The following is an 18,826-nucleotide window of genomic DNA, read 5'->3' as shown; positions in this document are numbered from 1 at the left end:
TTGTGAGCTGTACCTATGGCATGTTTTTTTTTTTTTTTTTAAATAGGCTCTAAATAATAGACTCTTGCCTAAAAATACTCAAATAGCTGCATTAATTTGGAAAGCCTTTGACTTTGTGATGATTGAAAAAAATTTAGAGCTAATTAAATATGATGCTGAGCATGACTTTTTAACAGGTATACAATTTTGGATAATGTCTGAAAGTGTGACTCCTGACACCGCATATTTTCTTGGAGGGGGAAGTATGAAAACACAATTTCCTCTTACATAATCTTCAAGTCTACCTTAAAATGAAATTTGATTTAGAGAACTGCTCAAGTAAATGTACGAAGAGGCGTCACCATATGTGCTCCACGAAGCCAACAGAAAAACATTTAGATACCGTTCTATTTTAGGATAGGTTCCTTTTGTTGTTTGCTGCACAATCTATGTGCTAGGAGTTGGTATTTTCCTTCCATTCTGCAATCTGTGATTCCTCTGTTCATTTGTATAATAGCTACAAAATTGTCATTTACCTTTATGAAGACGAACCTAAGTGACAAACCCGCACACTTTTTCACACCAGGGGCACTACTGACCTGATCCAGTATCCTCTGAGAAAAAGATTTAGTCCAAACTCATGCACAAATCAGGCATGGCAGTCCAATGATCTGCCAAGGCGTGGGATTTACCTAATCTACTTTATTCCTCTAAATATTGACTGCAAGCACAACTTGGAGTGACAATCTCCAAAGTTGTCTAACTTGCTGATGCTTGCGTAAATATAGTCCACACAGAATAGGGCAGGTAGCTCCATGTAAGCATTTTGTAAGAATTTCCTTCACAATTCTGTTATTTCAGCTTCCATTTTTGTGTATCCCTAATTGATTTGCACGAATTACCTCTTAATTCTCTTGCTGGTCTTCTCTACATAATACCAATGCAAAGGCAAATTTTCCCCTGCAAATAAGTTCTGTAATTGCTTTAACTGACTTCTCCCTTTTACTAGAGATTTGGCCACAAATCTGCAATGATTTAGAGTAATTTGTTCATTATTCACATCATTCAGTAAATAGCAGATATGAACTCAAACACCTAATGGGCTCCAGGAGATCTTTTCCTGTTGACACTTGCTATTATGATCTGCTGGTCGTGCCCTACAGTCAGGCTGTGTAACCATGATGAAATTTTTTTTTTAAGGAAAAAATGTTCTGAATGGGAACAGTAAAATCTTAGGGGAGTAGTAGAAGGGTATTGGATAAAATGGGGACCATTTATTTACCTTATTATCTTTTCCTACTGATTCTATCACATATTTTGGGTGGCCGAGGACTGGAATTATGGCTTATGTCACCAAAGAAAATGAAGTAGACAGTCACTGTGATTTCTGAGAAGCTTAGATATTTTTTTATGCACTGAGGTGGGTTAACTTTAATTTTAGAAGCTAATAATAATATCAGCAATAAAATAAATAAATCATGCCTGGCTTAAATACAGTGCTTTTATGAGTGGCCTGAAAATGCTATAAAACGTTTAAACTGCCTCCTTCAGGATCAAGTCTTGCAATTAAACATGCTCTGAAAATCAATACAGAGTATGCATGAGGGAAAAAAAAAGGAGTTGTAGGAAGTTGTAAAAACTAAGGTAAAATTTCTGTTTCTTAAAATGATCAAATTACTTCTCTCATTTTAAACACTACTTATGTGCAAGCACTGAAACTGTTCTTATAGTACCATATTAAGAGCTTAAAAAAAGCAACACATCCTTTCTCCTGCTAAGTGTTTGTTCAAGCAAGAGGCCTTTACATCAGCAGCCTAGGCTTAAAGTTGGCTCTGCTCCTGCCTGGCAAATGGCGGGACTGAAGCACAGAGGTGTTCAGGGATTTAAAGAAGCTCCAGAGCCTGTGGGAGGGCAGCGAAGTGACCTCCAGGTCACCAGAGTCACAGAGCAGCTCTGCATTTGCTTGGCTTGCTTCCCTAAAACAAAGGCTGCTGCCTGCTTTTATTTTTGAATGATTAAGGGATACGTTCAATTTTGCACTAAAATCATGTAAAGTTTCAATCTTGTCATAATAGGATGAGGTTTGGTATTCAAATGGACTGCTGTTAGAGAAAGTAAGGGGAATGACCAAGATGAAGATTTTGTTTCCTCTTGCAGTTTTACCCATTTATGAAAACAGAATAACAGTACACTGTGACTCTGACTTTTTTTGTTCTTACTGTTTTGAAGGGTTTTTGTGTGTGTGTTTTATAGTTAAGTGCAGTCTCTCTGAATAAAGTCTCACTTACAGGTTGTGAAGCTTCAGCCTTCTGTGTGGAAGGTCAAATTTCAGGAGTAATTAGTTTTATTCATCTCATTTTAATGCAGTGGCACACAAAACACTAATAATGATTGATTTCCACCTTAGTGAGGCTGAATGCTGCACCAGTACGTATGTTGCCCATTAACTGCCAGAATTAAGATGAGTAAAGCACCAAACTGTCTTTCAAAGGAGGCAGAATCTTCCAGCAGCAAAGCTAAGAACTTTTTGCCACATTCTTAGGCACTCCCCTACCAAATTTTACGGCTCCCTCATTGCTACTAATTCACCTGTTTCTAGTCTAAAGTGGGCTAAAGGAATGGTGGGATTAGACGCAACAGCAACCTTTTTTGGTTTTGTGGGTTTTTTTTTTTGGTTTTTTTTTTTTGAGAGCTACTTTTTAATTTGAACTCTTTTCCTGACACTGATGGCACAAAAGACTGGCTGAAAATGGGGATGAATCATAGCGAAATGTACGGAAGCCTTCTGAATTGAGTAGGAAAAAACCTGAACTGGAAGCATGCTCCTCAGACTTGCTGAGGTTAAGTCTAGATTTTGATTTAAGGTTTTTGCTTGTATTGTAATGGCTGCATCCCTCTAGCACTCCGATCAGCTAGATGAATGGTGTCTCACTTAGATTGATTTAGGCCTGGAACCATCCCACTGAATAGGAATACTTGTCTGCAACAGGAATTTAGTGTGCTGTGACTTTACAGAGGGCTAGCTGTGTTGCACCAGCTTTCCTTGTGGAAATCTGTGAAGGACAGCTTGCTTCACCTTCTCAGTGGAGTGAAATAGCATCTGCAGAGTCACACATTGGACGAATTAACACGGTGTGTGAGCCTGACCTCACCGATTTGCAACTGTCTCAAAAAAGCAACTTTAAAATGAATAGCCCTGGCTAGGGTGGAGGAGCTGGCTGGCCAGAGCTGAGCAGGGGTGACCCCTCGGGATGTGATAAGAACTATTGGGTGGAGGCTATTCCTCTTCTGAGCGCCAGCTTTCAGTGCTGGGACATCCCTCCAGGCACGCTAATGGGGCTGGAGCAGAGCATTGATGGCATCAGGAAGAAAAGACCTGTTGAATGGGTGGAGACTACTCCCCTTTCCTGAGGGCCAACCTTCAATGCTGGGACACCCCTGGAGGCACGATGTACCTGGTTAAGTGGCTGGAAGAGAGGAGGAATGGCATCTGGAAGAACTGATGACTGGGTGGAGGGCTACACCCTTCTGCTCCCCTCCAGGCACCCTGCCTGCTAACGACCCTGGCTGACTGCTGCCCCTTGGGAACAAAAGGACTCAGGGGAATGTATGGCTGTCCATGCTCTGACTGTTTGGTCGGCTCTTGACCCACCTCCATTACTGCACCGGACCCTGCACAGGATCAGCGCCATCCTGAAGAACCTCGCTGGACAGCTGGACCCCTGGTGGTGACTCTCTCTCTCTCTCTCTCTCTCTCATTCTTCCCACTTTCTTACCCTTTATTTCTCCTCTCTTCTCTCTCGTTCTTTCTTACCATTTTCTTACTCATTCTTTTCTCTCTCTTTCTTATATCTTCTTTTCCTCTCTACCTCTTTGCCTGGCTCTACATTTTTGCCTGTGTGAATTGTCAAATAAAATCTGCTTGCACTCGACCATTTTCTATGGTTGGACTTGTTTCGCGCATCCAAAACAAAAATAAATTTTAATGTTACCTCGGATCGTAACACACGGAATACCTAGGATGCAACAAATTCACATGCCAGCTTGCTGCCAATGTAGGCAAGGTCTCAAGTACTGCACTTGGGCAAAATTAGTACACGGGAAACCAGAATCACACCACAGGAACTGTTCTTTTCAAAACCATACCTGTAATAACATGATACAATGAAGGTGCAATGAGTTTTCCTAGCTGACAGTATTAAAAATAACAATGTACACTGTTCAACTCCGGGATTGCTTTCCACAGTAATCTCAACACAGAGGGTGAGATAATTTCCCCCTGCTGACTTATTTTTTCCAGCTAGGTCAGTGAGTTCATCAGCTCCCATCTTCTGAAAAGCCAAGTGAAACTGCTAATCTGGACTCCTTCTGCCACAGGCGATGGAATCACTCAGTTGTTGACTAAATACATGACCTGCCTCACTGTGGCCTCTTCCAGCAAGAGTACTTTTACCTTGGAACATACAGTACGTTCCAAATGCTATTCAATATTCAGACAGAGCATGAGAATTTGCATCCAGTTGAAACAAGCATTTGGCTTCATACTCTGTTCTCAATAAAATAGTAAAATACTCTATATAATGGAGATCCTTCAGCACACAGGCAGAATTAGCACCAATCCCAGCTTGTATGTCAGTTCTCACTGCATATATTGTAACTTAGTGGCATGGGTTGAGCCCAGCAGGTTGGCATGCTGTTTACTGTTTGTTAGCTAGCAAATCATGGGCTACTCTAACTGATCTCTACCTTTGTGGTCCAGAAACAGTGCTGCAGTGTTAGTTTTGCTGTGTGAATGTCAGACCTCAGAGGGTGCTCACTGTTGGACATCCCATCACCTGCAGATGTGCCCATACCACGTGTTTCTGCAGGGTAAAGAGTATGCACTGCAAATCCTACTTGCTTAACCTACATGTGCCTGAGTATTTCTAGGGGGAGCCCAATTCACAGTGGAGAGGAAAATCCTACAGGATGATAACATCCTATAATGCACTCATCTGATCAGCTGTGTTTCCAAGAGGCAGTATTTCTATCAGGAGAACTGCGGCAAGGGCACTGAGGGCTGCATGCAGTTGTGTAGTCTTAAAATACATCCTCTTTTGGAAAGTGAGTGAAGTGCCAGACACCCAAGCACAGCCTGACTTCATTTCATACCTCCCAGCACCAGAATCAAAGGGGAAGTAAGCATGAAGGCTACGCACTGGAGTGGTAGCTGAATTAAAAAGAACACTTGAAGAGCAGGACGGGGCTTACTAGTATAAGCACAGCCTCTACATATTGCAGTGTCTTCTTTATCTCCAGTCACATAGACCCTACGTGCCTGTATTGTAGCTGGATTATGGTTGGAAACATACCTCAAAAATGTGACTACAGTGTTGTTCTGTTCAGTATTTACAATTATTGCTTTAAAGACTACTAAAGTTTACACGTCTCCATAAGGTGTACTATGCCTCAGATGTTAACATCTGACTTGGGATTTTCCCAAAAGAGAAGTATACTGAAATTAGATATATCATCTAGGATTAATACCAACAGATCAATCTCTGGGATTGCTCTACATATGAATATTAGCCATTCACCCTCAGTTGTCAGGCTGATCTCTCCAGCTATGTTTACAACATTACCAGCCATTCCAGTCAGAAAGTCCCAGGCCTGCCCAACTACTCCCCAACTTACTCCTGGGTCAAAGCCACTATCATCTTGGCACATTCACACCAGATAAAAATCTGCCTCAGTCTCCAGAGAGGGAGTTGTGTTTTATGCAGTATCTGCTTGGCAACAAAATAAGAGAAACTGAAGTGTTTATAATAATATGCTCCCAGTATCTGCTGTGCTTCACAGCTGTGGGTGGTTGTGCCCACAGAAGCACCACTGAAAAGAAAGTGTCCCCATACAACACACCCTATTGCTTGGAGAAATCTTCAGCTGGTGCTCAGTGCTTCATGCTAGGAGACTATGATGTTATTTTTAATTGTCAATCCTGCAGAAAGGCTCTCTGGGCTGCTACGCCTCTGCCCAAATTACTCAATCAATGCACCAGCAGGAAACCAGGGTGCATCTGGAAGCTCAGGACAGGGTTTATGCCTCATCTGGGTTGGGTATAGCCCCACCAAGTACAGCTTGGGGGGCTAGGCTCCTCATAAGACTTACACAGATCTGCTGCACTGAAGTAATTTTGATCCCAGTCTGCTGGCAATGAATGTCTGCTGTAATACCCTACCTTTCTACGATTCTAAACTTGACTTTGAGAAGTGCAGCATGGGATTAACTCTGTTCTTCTGTGAAACAGTCTGCTTTGGTCAGGCATAGCCCTTTCTGAGTGAAAAAGTACACATTTGCACAAAGAATGCACTGACAAAACCAAGACACCTTCACTCCCTTGGCCTCACCCTAAATGGTCAAGATACAGTCAGTGATGCTTGGGGTACACCATGCATCCCTATTATAAACTCCCCAGTACTATCTTTTATCATGGCAAAGCAGAAACAGTGAGCTGATGTTTTAGAAAACGGTGCAAATCACAAGCTATTTTTAAGAGCATGATCTACATTTTACTATTGAAATGAAAATCATTCTGTACATAAATTTCTAGTTCTGAAGAAATACCCACATATATACAAGACACACGTAGACACTGCAACTACTTTTCTACCTGTATAAAGGAAAAAGAAACTAAGAGAAGAATAATTTTATATAAGTAGGATTAAACAATGCCTCAGTATTCATAGTCCTAGTCTTCACCACGATCCCTAATCAGCAATGGCAGTAACATAGTTTTCCACTGTTTATTTTTGGAGTATGTGTATTTTAAAGCTATTTATTATAAAAAAGGCATCTCATTTAATGCATTTTCAAATTAATTTTTTAAAACCATACTGAATTCAGTTCAAATCAGTAGCCTCTTATTATTATGATTACATGGGTAATTCAGCAAGTACATGATGGTTAATCTTTAATAGTCCCATTGATTTCAACAGAGGAAAAATTAAGGATTTAGGCTATAGGAGAATGCTGGGGTTTTGCTTGGGTCACCCTTTTTAGTACTGAACCCATGTAACACTTGCAGTTTTGTTATAGTGATAGCGAGAATGTAGATAAACTTATTTTAAAAACAGAAACACATTTGAGAGAAAACTTTGTGGCTCTTTTATTTTGAGGAGGACAGATAAAGTAAAGCAAGTTCTGGTTCAAAATCTACTCATACAGTAAGTGCGTATTTAATTCCACTTACGAACCAGTAAAGGTTTGTTTTGGCATTCAAATAGTAGGCTGTCAGATCTGTTTAAATGCATGCCTTGCTTTAGTCTGTCTTCATGAGAGACCTGGCAAAAGGTAAAAGAAAAGTTGCTTTTTTTTTTTCTTTTTCTTTTCTCCTTTTTTTTTTTCCTTTTCTTTTTTCTTTTTTTTTCTTTTTTCCCCACAACAGAAGGAGCTGAGCATTAGGGAAATTTGGTTTTAGCTGCCGAACTATTGATGTCTGCACACTGTGCTCATTCTCCAAACCCAGACCCTGTGCAGATCTGAACCGAAAGCGTTTGAATCAAAGCGGTGCCCTAAGTGCAAGGCGGCAGCGCCGGGGTAGCAGCAGGGCAGCATCTCATCCTTGCTGGTCTTCCACCAGCTTCCCTGCCTGGGAGTCCCCTCCTGCTCCTCCCAGCAACACCTCTTCGGAAACCACAGAAAATCCCCCAGGAAGCCGAGCGCTAAGCTGTTACTCCAAGTGAGCCGGGGAAAGGCTGAGTTTTGCAGCACGGAGGATGAGAGGAGGAGGGCACCGGGATGCAGCCGGATGGGGGAACCGGGACCACCCTCGGCACCAGGGGAGAGGCACAGGGCAGTGAGGTCCGGTGCCAGCACAGTGAAGCAATGAGAGGTGAGGCTGGAAAAAGGAATTTCCCTTTGTGAATTTGTGTGATTTGTGTACCTAAAGCCTCACTTGCCAAAGAGGTGGTTAGATGCAGAATTTTAGATGTTCAGTACCACTGGGCTCATCTTGCATATGACATTCATACCCGCAGACAAAATTGCCAACTCTTTTCCCCACAAAGTGAGTTTTGGAAAGATTTTATACATGCTGTGTAAAAAAAAAAAAAAAAAAAAAAAAAAAAAAAAAAAAAAAGAGTAAAATAAATTACTTAAAGGTAAATGAAAGCTACCTGCAACCATCTGTGCAAAGTGAATGCTTACCCTGTTACAGAATAGCCAAGTGGCATACAGTACATGATGGTTCCTGAAGACAGAGTAAGACACAGGGAGTATGTTTGGGGTAAAATAATGTTTGAAATCTGTTTTAAATTTCTAAGCCCACAAGCCTAAATAGCACTTGCTTTTAGGAGTATTTTCCTAGTGGAATACGAATTAGCTTACAACAACTCAAGTTCCTCTTTTCTGCTGAGAAAGCTGCAACCAAAACATCTCAGGCATACCCTTAAATTCTCCTGTTTAATTGACATGTCATTATTCTTATTATATAAAGATCAACCGTATGTGAAACACAGTATTCCAAAACTTGCAAAACCATTGCAGATTTGGAACTCATCTTGGGCTTTTCACCAAGCACCCAGACTTTACTTATTCCAATTTTACTTAATCCATCTATCTCTGTCAGTGTTCTCTGCCAGAATGCAGAGGTCTCATGACCTTAAAATGGCAGGCCCCCTCCCTGCTACATGGGTCTCTTGGCTATTGCCTATTTTGGGAATATCATTTATCAGCTGCACAAAACATCCAGGAGGACCTAAAATGAAAAGTCGCCATCAGTTCTGGCCCTCCCTTCCCAGATCTTCATTGACCATCCAAGTCTAGTATGCAAAGCATACCACAAACACACACACACATATATTTCCTATATGCATATGCAGAGATAGTTGAAGGTCCCTTTTCTCTAACTGGTGAGCTTCCAATGTATTTTCATATACTGGGGGGGGGGACTTCACTACCTGAATAAAATCTGAATAAACTACCTGAATAAAATCAGGGTGTTTTCTGGACTGTTTTCTTTTAAACTGTTCTCTAGAGTGACTTTCTTTAGATTCAACTCTTCTTTTCCAAAAAACCCCCATTATATTTACTGAAGAATCGACACCATCTCATGAAGCCAAGAACCACACCTGTGTGCAATGATTTCACTGGAGTTTGTGGTGGTGAGGGGGAAACATGGACACATCTGCTGTGTCACCACTACACATGTTCAGCTGCATGCTCTACTTGCCACTTCTGAACTGCACTGAAAGGGCTGCTACACGTGTCTAAAATACTCTGCCACCATTTGTATTTTAAACCTATTTCATGTTTAGCTGTACGTATTTAAGCCTATTAGTGGCATCTTGGTGCCCAGGCTCCTCTCAAGGAGCCCGGGGCACATTTTAGGAGACCTGGAGAGAGGGAGATCAGCAGGTGGAACAGGTAGTTAAACACCTTGGCTTCAGGTGGAAAACACTGATTTTGCTAAGAGGATTCATTGGTACATTGAGAGAGCAAGGGTGGCCTGGGATTCTACTTCTGCTCTTCCCCATAAGGAACAGGGACTGCAGAAGATGCACAGCTGCTTAGAGAGCACAGAAAGAGCAAGACAGAGGGACCAAGGAGAGAAAAAGTAGAGCAAGAGGAATGACTAGGAAAATGACATGTCTGGGATCGTGCTCAAGGAAGATAAAACCAGATAATTTTATTTATGTATTAGAAGGGGAATGTTTCAGAGTGTAAGTGAGCTGTGCAGGGTTGAACTGGGAAAGCTGAGCAGATGGAGTGACAAAAAACCAAGTGTACTTCCAGGGCACTCTTGGAGTCCTTTGACAGCATGAAAAAAAGAAAAGGATAAATGGTGGAAATCTGAAGCAGCTGAGATATGATGGCAGAGTATGCTGGGGACCTATTTGGGAGCTGTGAAAGTTATTCAACATAAGGAAAATGGTAGGAGCAATGGGCCCTGCTGTGGCTGAGAAGAGCAGAGGATGGAAAAAAAATTAAAAAAAAACCAAAAAAATCAACACAACAAAATGGCAGAGGTGTCATGATGGTAGGAGTGGGGAAGAGAGGAGAAGAGCTGAAGGAAGGTCTCAGGGAGACCACAAGATGCTGAGAGCTGTGCAGGCACTAGGAAAGAGATGCCACGGCCTGGAGACCTGATGTAGGTCTCCAGAGACTGATCATTTATCTATCAGTCCAGAGACCTGTAGCCAGAGACTGTAAATGAGATGGATGAGAGGGGAGAAAGGGGCAGTGGGGCATCAAGCTGGGGCAGGGCACGCTTCTCCCTAGCACAAAGGGACAGGAGAGGGGTAGCAGGACAGGGAGAGCAAGAAAGTTTAGCTTGGGGAAGAGAGACCCGGTAAGCTCCATATTTTTATTAACTGATGACAGGAAAATTGGTGGAAAAGTACTATATAAAGTCAAACACTCATGTGTGTGTTACCTTTATGTGTAGACTGAAGGACACCGGGGACACCTGTGCAGTGGCTGCTTTTTTTCTCTTTGAAACTCTCTCTCTATAACCAGTGTTGACAATTCAGGTTTATTAAATACAGAGAACACTTGGGTGCTTGATAGGGAGGATAATGAATGCTTTTAGGGCATACAAATCTGGCATATGGTGCAGTTCCTTACCAGCATTCTTCCAGAAATCCGAAGAAGCTGGGCTAGGTGCCTTGTTGACACTGAGGTGCAGCTCCAGTGAGCTGCATGTGCTGGCTTGTGCTGGCCCAAGCACCCTCACCCTCTTGGAGTTTTCATGATGCTTCTTTGCTACCCTGATTGGTTTTGCTACCTTCACAGTCCCTAACCTTCAGCAATCCTCTCTCTGTCCTCTTGGGCTTTTCAGTCCAATAATCAAAACCAAAGTCCCCTCTTCTTCTTCCTAACATTTTCCGTCCGATTTTCTTTCCCAGATGTCTTCAACCTCAGATCCCACCTCTGTCACTCCAGCTTTTTGTATCCACAAAGTCCCTGGGCTGACATTTCAGCTCACTCCACCACCAGCACGGCTCTCCCTAGGAAAGCTGTGTGGAAGGTGTGCATCCAACAAACTGGTGTTGCTGAGGGGTGATCAGCACTTCTCTTCATCTGAGAGGAGCTCCAAGTGCCCTGGTACCTCCCAAAGCATTTAATTCCTCTGCTGCTCCTGTGCCCCCTCCTGCCAGATGCAGTCCTGTGCAGTCTCTTTCTCCCCCAGACTTTTGCCCCATGACTGAACCTCAGGAGGACCCTCTGTGGGTTCTGCCAAACACTTCCATCAACTCCTTCCCAGCTGTCCCTGCTCTGTTGACCATTTCCCCCTTCTTTATTCCCAAGAAAGGTGCACCTACAGGGCAGGATGCGATGGGAGGATGGAGGGAGGTGGTAAAAAGAGGTACTCACATTTATCCCTGTTTTGCTGACTTTCACACAAGGCTGGCTATCATTTCTGTTTACAGCAAGCTGCAAGCTCGAGCTGCACTTGTAACTGCTAGCTGGTTTTCCCCTGCCAGCATGGGAGGCTAAATATAAGCCCCTGGAGCTGGCCCTGCATCCTTGCCCGTATCTGGCAGTGCCTGGCAAACCACCGCGATTTCACAGAGCTGATGCTTTCCACTTGGCAGCTGAAGAGAGCTGCCTCTCCCTAAATAAGCCCTACGAGTTTCTAGAGGAATAGGAAACAGATTGCTAGTTTTCTCTTCAGTGCAAAGGGCAATACTGCAATTTTCTTTTGAGTCTCGGAGTTAAACGCTGCGCTTCACCTCTGGGAGGTAAAAAAAAAAAAATCAACCCAAAAATGTGTTCAGCCACTGCTGCTTGTTGTCCGTTGGTTTGTTTGGTAACACTGCGGGGGGGTTTTGAGGAGACTGGCATTTTTAAAGGATTGGCAGTTATTAAACAACATTTAATGCGTAAGGGAAACTTGTGATGAATACATTAGCATCTGTGCCAGACCAAACATCTGTAGTTTTTAGTGGAACAGGCAATAAAGAGATCAGAATTCTAATTCTGCTTTCCAGCTGACATTATAAGCCAGCTATTTTAAATTCAGTCAAATTAAAGAATTTATTTTTTTGGTTCTGAGGGTCAAAAATGAATAGCCCTAATTCAGCAAAGAATTCCACATGAACTAAGCATGTGAGTAATCTTGTCCTTAAATTACTTGTTTGCACACTGATAAATGCAGATGATAGTTTTAAAAAATCACAGAGGCATATGCTAATTCAAAACATGCCCAGATGAAGGGTGGGAGACTGCCAAGTTTCACAGGTTTTAGGCTTAATTTTCACATAAGAAGTACCTGTATAAATCCAGACGTCAAGAAGAAAAGTTCCCAGTTTGACAAGATATCCCCAGAGCAGAGAGAGGCTGCAGTCTGCCTGCTCTCTGCTATCTTGCCCCCAGTGCAGCCCCTCTGTGGGGGCTTGGACACATCCTGGCCTCGATTTTTTGCCATTCAGTTAGCAACCAGCAAGGGCTAAAAAGAAACCTGCCACAACATAAAACCTGTCAGAGTAGTGACATACTCAGGCTATGAGCAGTCATCAACTACTGAGTTATTCTGAATTAATGAGTTACCTTTTGTGAGCTGAGTTACAGTAACCTGCCTTAATTAAAGAGTAAAGTGAATTAGAATAAACTACCATGAGGGTGATTAAACCCAAAGCACGAGTTGTTTAAACCAGTTTGTCAGATTTAACAAGTGGGGTGGGCAAAAGATGTCCTTGCTTAATTTCCACAGCGTAAGCTTAGGTGTGCAATTTAGTAAACCATACCAATTTAATAAGTTAATTGTCCTAGCAAAAGCTAGGGATTCAGCACTTACAGAGGCTGATAGCCTTCACTGCTCTTGTTTGCTCTTGGAAATGGCTGGTGCAGAAGAGATGTCACAGAAAACAGGATGAATGAAATTAGGTATTACGGAGCACACTGAAGGGAGTATTTAGCAGTCATACTGCCTAAGTTATTAGGATGGGCTTGTGACTGGACAAACTACTGAAACTATTCAGGAAGTAATGCTTGAAAACACAAAAAAGTTGATAAAACCATTGATGACCAACTTCAGTAACTGCATGTTGGAAGGGCAGTGATGGTCTCAAGAAAAACTTAGTGAAGAAGAGAAAGAGTGTGAGACAAACAAGTTAAAATTCAACAAGGACAAGGGCAAACTTCTACATGCTGGTTGGAATAACTGATTGTGCAAAGAGTAGAAAGTAACATGAAGGATCTGTCAATTACCATGTGCCACCAACCAAATGCCAAACATTTTGTGCTGCTGAGAAAAAAAATAACGTCATATGGGGATGTATGAACAGGAGTGTCATGTGCAAGATGTGTGAAATCATTCTCCTACTCAACTTGCTGCTGAAAGCTTCAGCCTGAATCTTGTGCCCAGATTTAGGCACTGCACTCCATGGAAGATGTTGAGTGGCCAAAAGCAAGAACACTGCTGGAACTGTGGTAAGTATAGTCTGAAGAAACCTGGTTTGAAAGGGAAGAGGACTGGGAAAGTAAGAGTGGTCCCAGATATGCAAAGAAAAAGAAAAGAAACTTGTTTTCCAGATGCAGCAGGGAAATAAAGACAGAAGATGAGTTGTAAAAGGGGAATTTAGATTAGACATGATGTTAATGCCATAGCAGTACTGCAGTGCAACACAGGGGGATGAGGCCCAAGAAGACAAAATGCAGGGTGAGAACTACCTGTTAGGAAAGATGCAATCCTGTCCTGTGGCAGAGGGCAGATGATGTCTGGAAAGCGTCTCCCCCCTCCCTGCCCATTGAGATGCTGATGAAAAAGTCCTCAGCTGCTATAAACTAGGGAAACTTCATTAATTATACCAGTGAAGGGGCCTCGCCTGAAATGTGTCCAGTGTAATATTTCTTTCTTTCTAATTTTTGCTTTTAGCCAGCAGATTATGTGTAATAGCTACAGGGATACACTGTTAGCAAGAAATCCATTGGCTTTCTAAAGGTCAGTTAATCTATGATCTCATCAGATGGTCTCTGAAATTAAGTGGAAGTAGTCCAGTGGGCTATAACGGAGGGTGGTTTCTGTCTCTAGCCTTCAGTTACCTTGAGTTAAAGCACCCTTTCTTGCTGACAGCCAACACAGCTTCACTAAGGGCAAGTCCTGCCTGACTAATTTGGTGGCCTTTGACAATGGGGTCACAGCCTCAGCTGACAAAGACAGAGCAACAGAGGTCATCTACCTGGACCTGTGCAAAGCATTCGACACCATCCTGCATGACACTCTGATCTCTGAACTGGAACCATACAGATTCTATGGATGGAGCACTCATTGGATAAGAAACGGGCTGGATGGTCATACCCAAAGAATCATAGTCATAGAATTGGCTGGGTTGGAAGGCTCCCCCCTCACATGACGTATGACATTCATGCTACCCTTGGGTGTGATCAAGGGCTCAGTGTCCAAATGGAGTTGTGTTCATCAAGGGTCAGTACTGGGACCAGTGCTGTTGAACACCTTTTTGGTGACATGGACAATGGAATCAAATGTACATTCAGCAAGTTTGCTGACACCACCACCTGTGTGGTGAAGTCAGCACACTATAGGGAAGGGATGGTATCCAGAGGGACCTTGGCAGGCTTGAGAACTGGATTTGTGCAAAGTGCATGAAGTTCAACAAAGCCAAGTGCGAGGTTCTGCACCTGGGTCAGGGAAATCCCATACACGAATACAGGTTGGGAGGAGAAAGGATTGAGGACAGCCCTGAGGAGAAGGATGTGGGGGTGGCAGTGGACCAGAAGCTCAACATGAGCCATCAGTATGTGCTTGCAGATCAAGAGAGCCAACTGGATGCTGGGCTGCATCAAAAGAAGCACAGACAGGCGGTCAAGGGAGGTGATTCTCCCCCTCTGCTCTGCTCTTGTGAGACCCCACCTGGAGCACTGTGTCCAGTTCTGGAGTCCCCAGCATAAGAAGGACACAGAGCTCCTGGAACATGTCCAGAGGAGAAACACTGAAATGATCAGAGGGCTGGAGCACCTCCCCTGTGAAGACAGACTGAGGAAGTTGGGGTTGTTTGGCCTGGAGAAAAGGAGGCTCTGAGGTGACCTTGTAGCAACCTTCCAATATTTGAGGGGGCCTACAAGAAAGCTGGGGTAGGGCTTTTTACATAGGTGTGTAGTGAGAGGATAAGGGACAATGGTTTATAACTTGAAGAGAGGAGATTTAGGCTAGACATTAGGAAGAAATTCTTTAATTTGAGTGTGTGAGACACTGGCACAGGTTGCCCAGGGAAGCTGTGGCTGCCTCATCCCTGCCAGTGTTCAAGGCCAGGTTAGATGGGGCTCTGAGCAACCTGGTCTGGTGGGAGGTGTCCCTGCCCATGCAGGGGGGTTGGAACTAGATAATCCTTAAGGTCCTGTCCCTTCCAGCCCAAACCATTCTATGATTTTATGATTCCATAAGCAAAACAACACATAGAAATGAAATAAATTTTGAAACACATAGTCAATCTTTCTGTTGAGCTGCAGGGAAAAAAAAGAGGAAACCCTGCCATTCTATCTATCTGCTGCTTTAAAACAGTTCTCATTAAAAACTCCAGAATGTCTTCAGCACCACCTGTTCACCTGTTGATATTCCTGTCCCATGGGAGATGTTATGCAGCTGGGGAAGCAGGCAAGACTCACATGAATTTGACTGCTCTGTCGTGACTTGTTCACATTGAGAGCTGAGCTGCATATTTGAAACTTACTTCTTTCAAGAGTGGGAACACTTCAACTAAGCAAGTGCAGAGAAAAAAAACAAAAAAAACAAACCCAGAAGGAAAAAGAAGAAAAAAAAAGAGGACCTGACTATACGGCTCGGCAGTTGGAGCGCTAAAATAAGAGTGTGAAACTTTTCATAGTTATCTGTAAGTCTTCAAGGATTTAAAGTCTCAGCATAGTCACTATTAGTGAATTAAAGATCTGAAAGGCTGTTGCAGTGAGCAGATGCTTTGATCTCTAAACAGAGCTAGTATTTCATATTTTTAAGTCGCTTTTCCCAGGTACTTTCAATTCACATAGCTGGACTTCAGACTGCTTTTTTACTACTCTTGCAACATATCTGGAAATCCCCTCCTATGTAATATACATTACCTAGTCTGAGGAATTAAATTGTATAGCACATGCACAGGCATAAAATCCCACAAAAGAAACCAAAAGACTCAGGTCAGAACGCTAGCTTTCTTTTGCCTCTGATTTTCTCGTACTGCATTTCCCCTGGATTGTGATACGGTTTAATTTTCATAGAAGTCATCTGAAAACAAGAGACGATGCAATGTAGCTGAATTCTCTTTGTCACAGAGAATACATTCTCTACGTTAACTGGTGGTGCAATGCACTGAAGCATAGTCTTTAATTAAAGTGCAACAATACCACAGCTACCATACAGGCACGGCATAGGAACCTGGCGCTGGATATAAAATTAGCTGTGCTGAAATGTGTCGTATCACTACATGATGTGAGTAAGTCAGCAGAGACACTCTTACACTTGAAACCTGAAGTATTACTGAGCACTGATTTTCAGATGGGGAAAGCTGTGAGCAAATCAATGTATGTATTATTCTCCCCAAATGAATAATGTTGCAAACAAGGACGTATTGAACACCTACAGTGCACAAAGCTTTTCACACTGGTTATGAACCAAACACAAAAAAAGAGGCTGTGATCTCTCCAGAGCTCTTGTTTTCTCTCCCATGAAGTCCTCCTGCCTGTGTGGATACAACACAGAGCATCCCCTCAAACTCCCTGGTGCCAGGAGGAGAGGGCACTGATTTCAGGTCAGGACCAAGCTGATGACCCTTCTCCCCTCCTCTTTCCTACTCTCGAGGGAAACAAAATGAAATGAAACCGCCTCAGCGGTAGCCCACAGCGAGTGATGGTGGCATGAAAACCAGGGGGATGAAGATGCCTCTGCCAGCACCATTCCTGCTTTCTCTGTAGCCCTCCTCAGCGGGATACTCTGGCACTAACCAGGAAGGGTCCGTCCCTGATGGGGTGAGGGAAGGCAAAGCTCTCACTCCACCAGGGCTGTGAAACCCTCCTTGCTCTTGCTCAGCCAACACAGATGCTTCAGGAGAAACACAACACAGAACCAACAGCCACTGACCTTATCCCACAGAGAGATGCCTGCCAAGCACTGCCCTGCTCCCCAAAGGAGCCAGCGCTCTCCCAGTGCCCCATGCGGGCAGCCCCTTGGATCTGCCAGCACTGTGCCTGCTGCCATTGTGGCACAGGGACTTCTGCAAAGGCTTCCCTCCAACCCTGGCCACCAAAATAAAGCAAACATCCACAGAAAAGCAGCCATCGGGCTCCCCCCCTCACATGACGTATGACATTCATGCTGCCCTTGCTCCTCACTACCAGATGGGCACAACATCACACCACACCAGAGCCCCTGGCATGACTTTAACATCCTGGTGGGGTACAAAGATTATAAGGAAAGAGGCCCTGTGGGTTTGGCACAGCATAGTGCTGCAGGGAGGAGGCACTGGGAGCCATGCAGTGATGCTTCTCTGCTTGCTGGGCAATGTATCAGGGAGGCACAGACAAACAAAAGAGAGAGGAGATAGTTACCTAACATGACGAAGGGGATTCCCAGGAAGGTGGAATTGTATTTCCCACCAGTGAGATTGATGATCCCAGCAGCAGTCAGGGTGGCAAGGGTCACAGTCAGCAATCCCAGCAGGCCAAGCCAGGGTTTGCTGCGGACACAATCCTGCATGGAGCAGCAGAGAATGGCCAAGGTGACCACAAGGGCCAAGCTTGTGATCAGGTAGCGTTCTGACACCCTGCTCGTCTTCTGGAAATCCTCCTTCAGCGAAGAAGAAGTGAAAGGATACATTTTCACTTTCCTGTTGGATTTCTGGAAAAGTTCAACAGTGTCACAAAAAATGGATTCCCACTTCTCTGCCACCATGTCATTCAAGGAGTTGATTGCCTGCAAGTAGTAGGTGAGCTGAATGGCTTCTGCAGACTTCACCTGGTCTTTGCTGTGCACAGTAACCCCACCAAGCTGATGCCCATTATACACTTCCCTGCCATCCTTTAAGTGAGTAATCGGGTAAGTGATTGCAAAATTAGTTCGATTAGAAGAACGAGCAGCCTTTAATTCCTCCAGTACATGCACTATGTCGTCCACTATGCATGTCTTGTCATTGTTCAGGATACATATATGGGCAAACGTGTAATTGAAACCAGGTCTTTGAACTTGGATCCTGGTCACAGCAGAGTGCAGCTACAAGGGAAAGAGAAATCACACACGTTATTCACCTGTTCATCTCGCATGGTAGCAGCCAGAACAACAGCGGCTCCTCACCTCCGTCCCTTTCCTACTCAATCTATGCAATAACAATGAAAGTTCTGGTGACTGCAGTATTAATAGCACGCTCATTGCCAAAAACAAACAAAAAAAAAAAAAAAAAAAAAAAAGAAAAAAAAAAGAAACATGCATTAAAATAGCAGCATTCATTATTCCCTTCTCCTTTGCTGGTAGCTCAGGTATGTTGAAGCTTTCATCTGTGCCATGCACATCTGTTGTCGCTCAGCCTCCCTAAACCAGCAAACCCAAAAATCTGGGACCTCTGATTTCAAGTGATTTGGGTGAATGTAAAAGGGACTGCTACAACCCAACTGTGTCTGGGGACACTGTCATGCTAAGGATTGCTTAATTACTCTCTGGACAGATAAACTTCAGGTAGAGAAGGCAGAAGAGTAACGTGACTAGGTGGGACATGCCAGCAGTGGCAGGGCACAAGCACTTGCTCCAAAGAGAGGCCACAGCAGTACGTCCCAAGTGAGTGCAGAGATTTTTGGCATAGCAGGAATAAGGTAGCTGGCATTAATTAATTTGCCCTCTTTCCCCCATCAAATCTTCAGAAAGTCTGAGAGA

General features: G+C 43.6%; 1 protein-coding gene across 1 annotated transcript in view; it reads right to left on the bottom strand.

Moving 5' to 3' along the window:
• PTCHD1 (patched domain containing 1) overlaps positions 1 to 18,826 on the bottom strand; it is a 42,049-nt gene that overhangs the window by 9,879 nt on the left and 13,344 nt on the right. Inside the window, exon 2 of the mRNA XM_071749837.1 lies at positions 17,512 to 18,172. Coding sequence (XP_071605938.1) covers positions 17,512 to 18,172 — 661 coding nt within the window. The remainder of the gene's footprint in view (positions 1 to 17,511; positions 18,173 to 18,826) is intronic.

Source organism: Heliangelus exortis, chromosome 1, assembly GCF_036169615.1.
Source record: "Heliangelus exortis chromosome 1, bHelExo1.hap1, whole genome shotgun sequence".
Taxonomy (NCBI): Eukaryota; Metazoa; Chordata; class Aves; order Apodiformes; family Trochilidae; genus Heliangelus; species Heliangelus exortis.
Note: the sequence above shows the minus strand (reverse complement) of the source record. Positions and strands in the feature narration are given on the sequence as shown.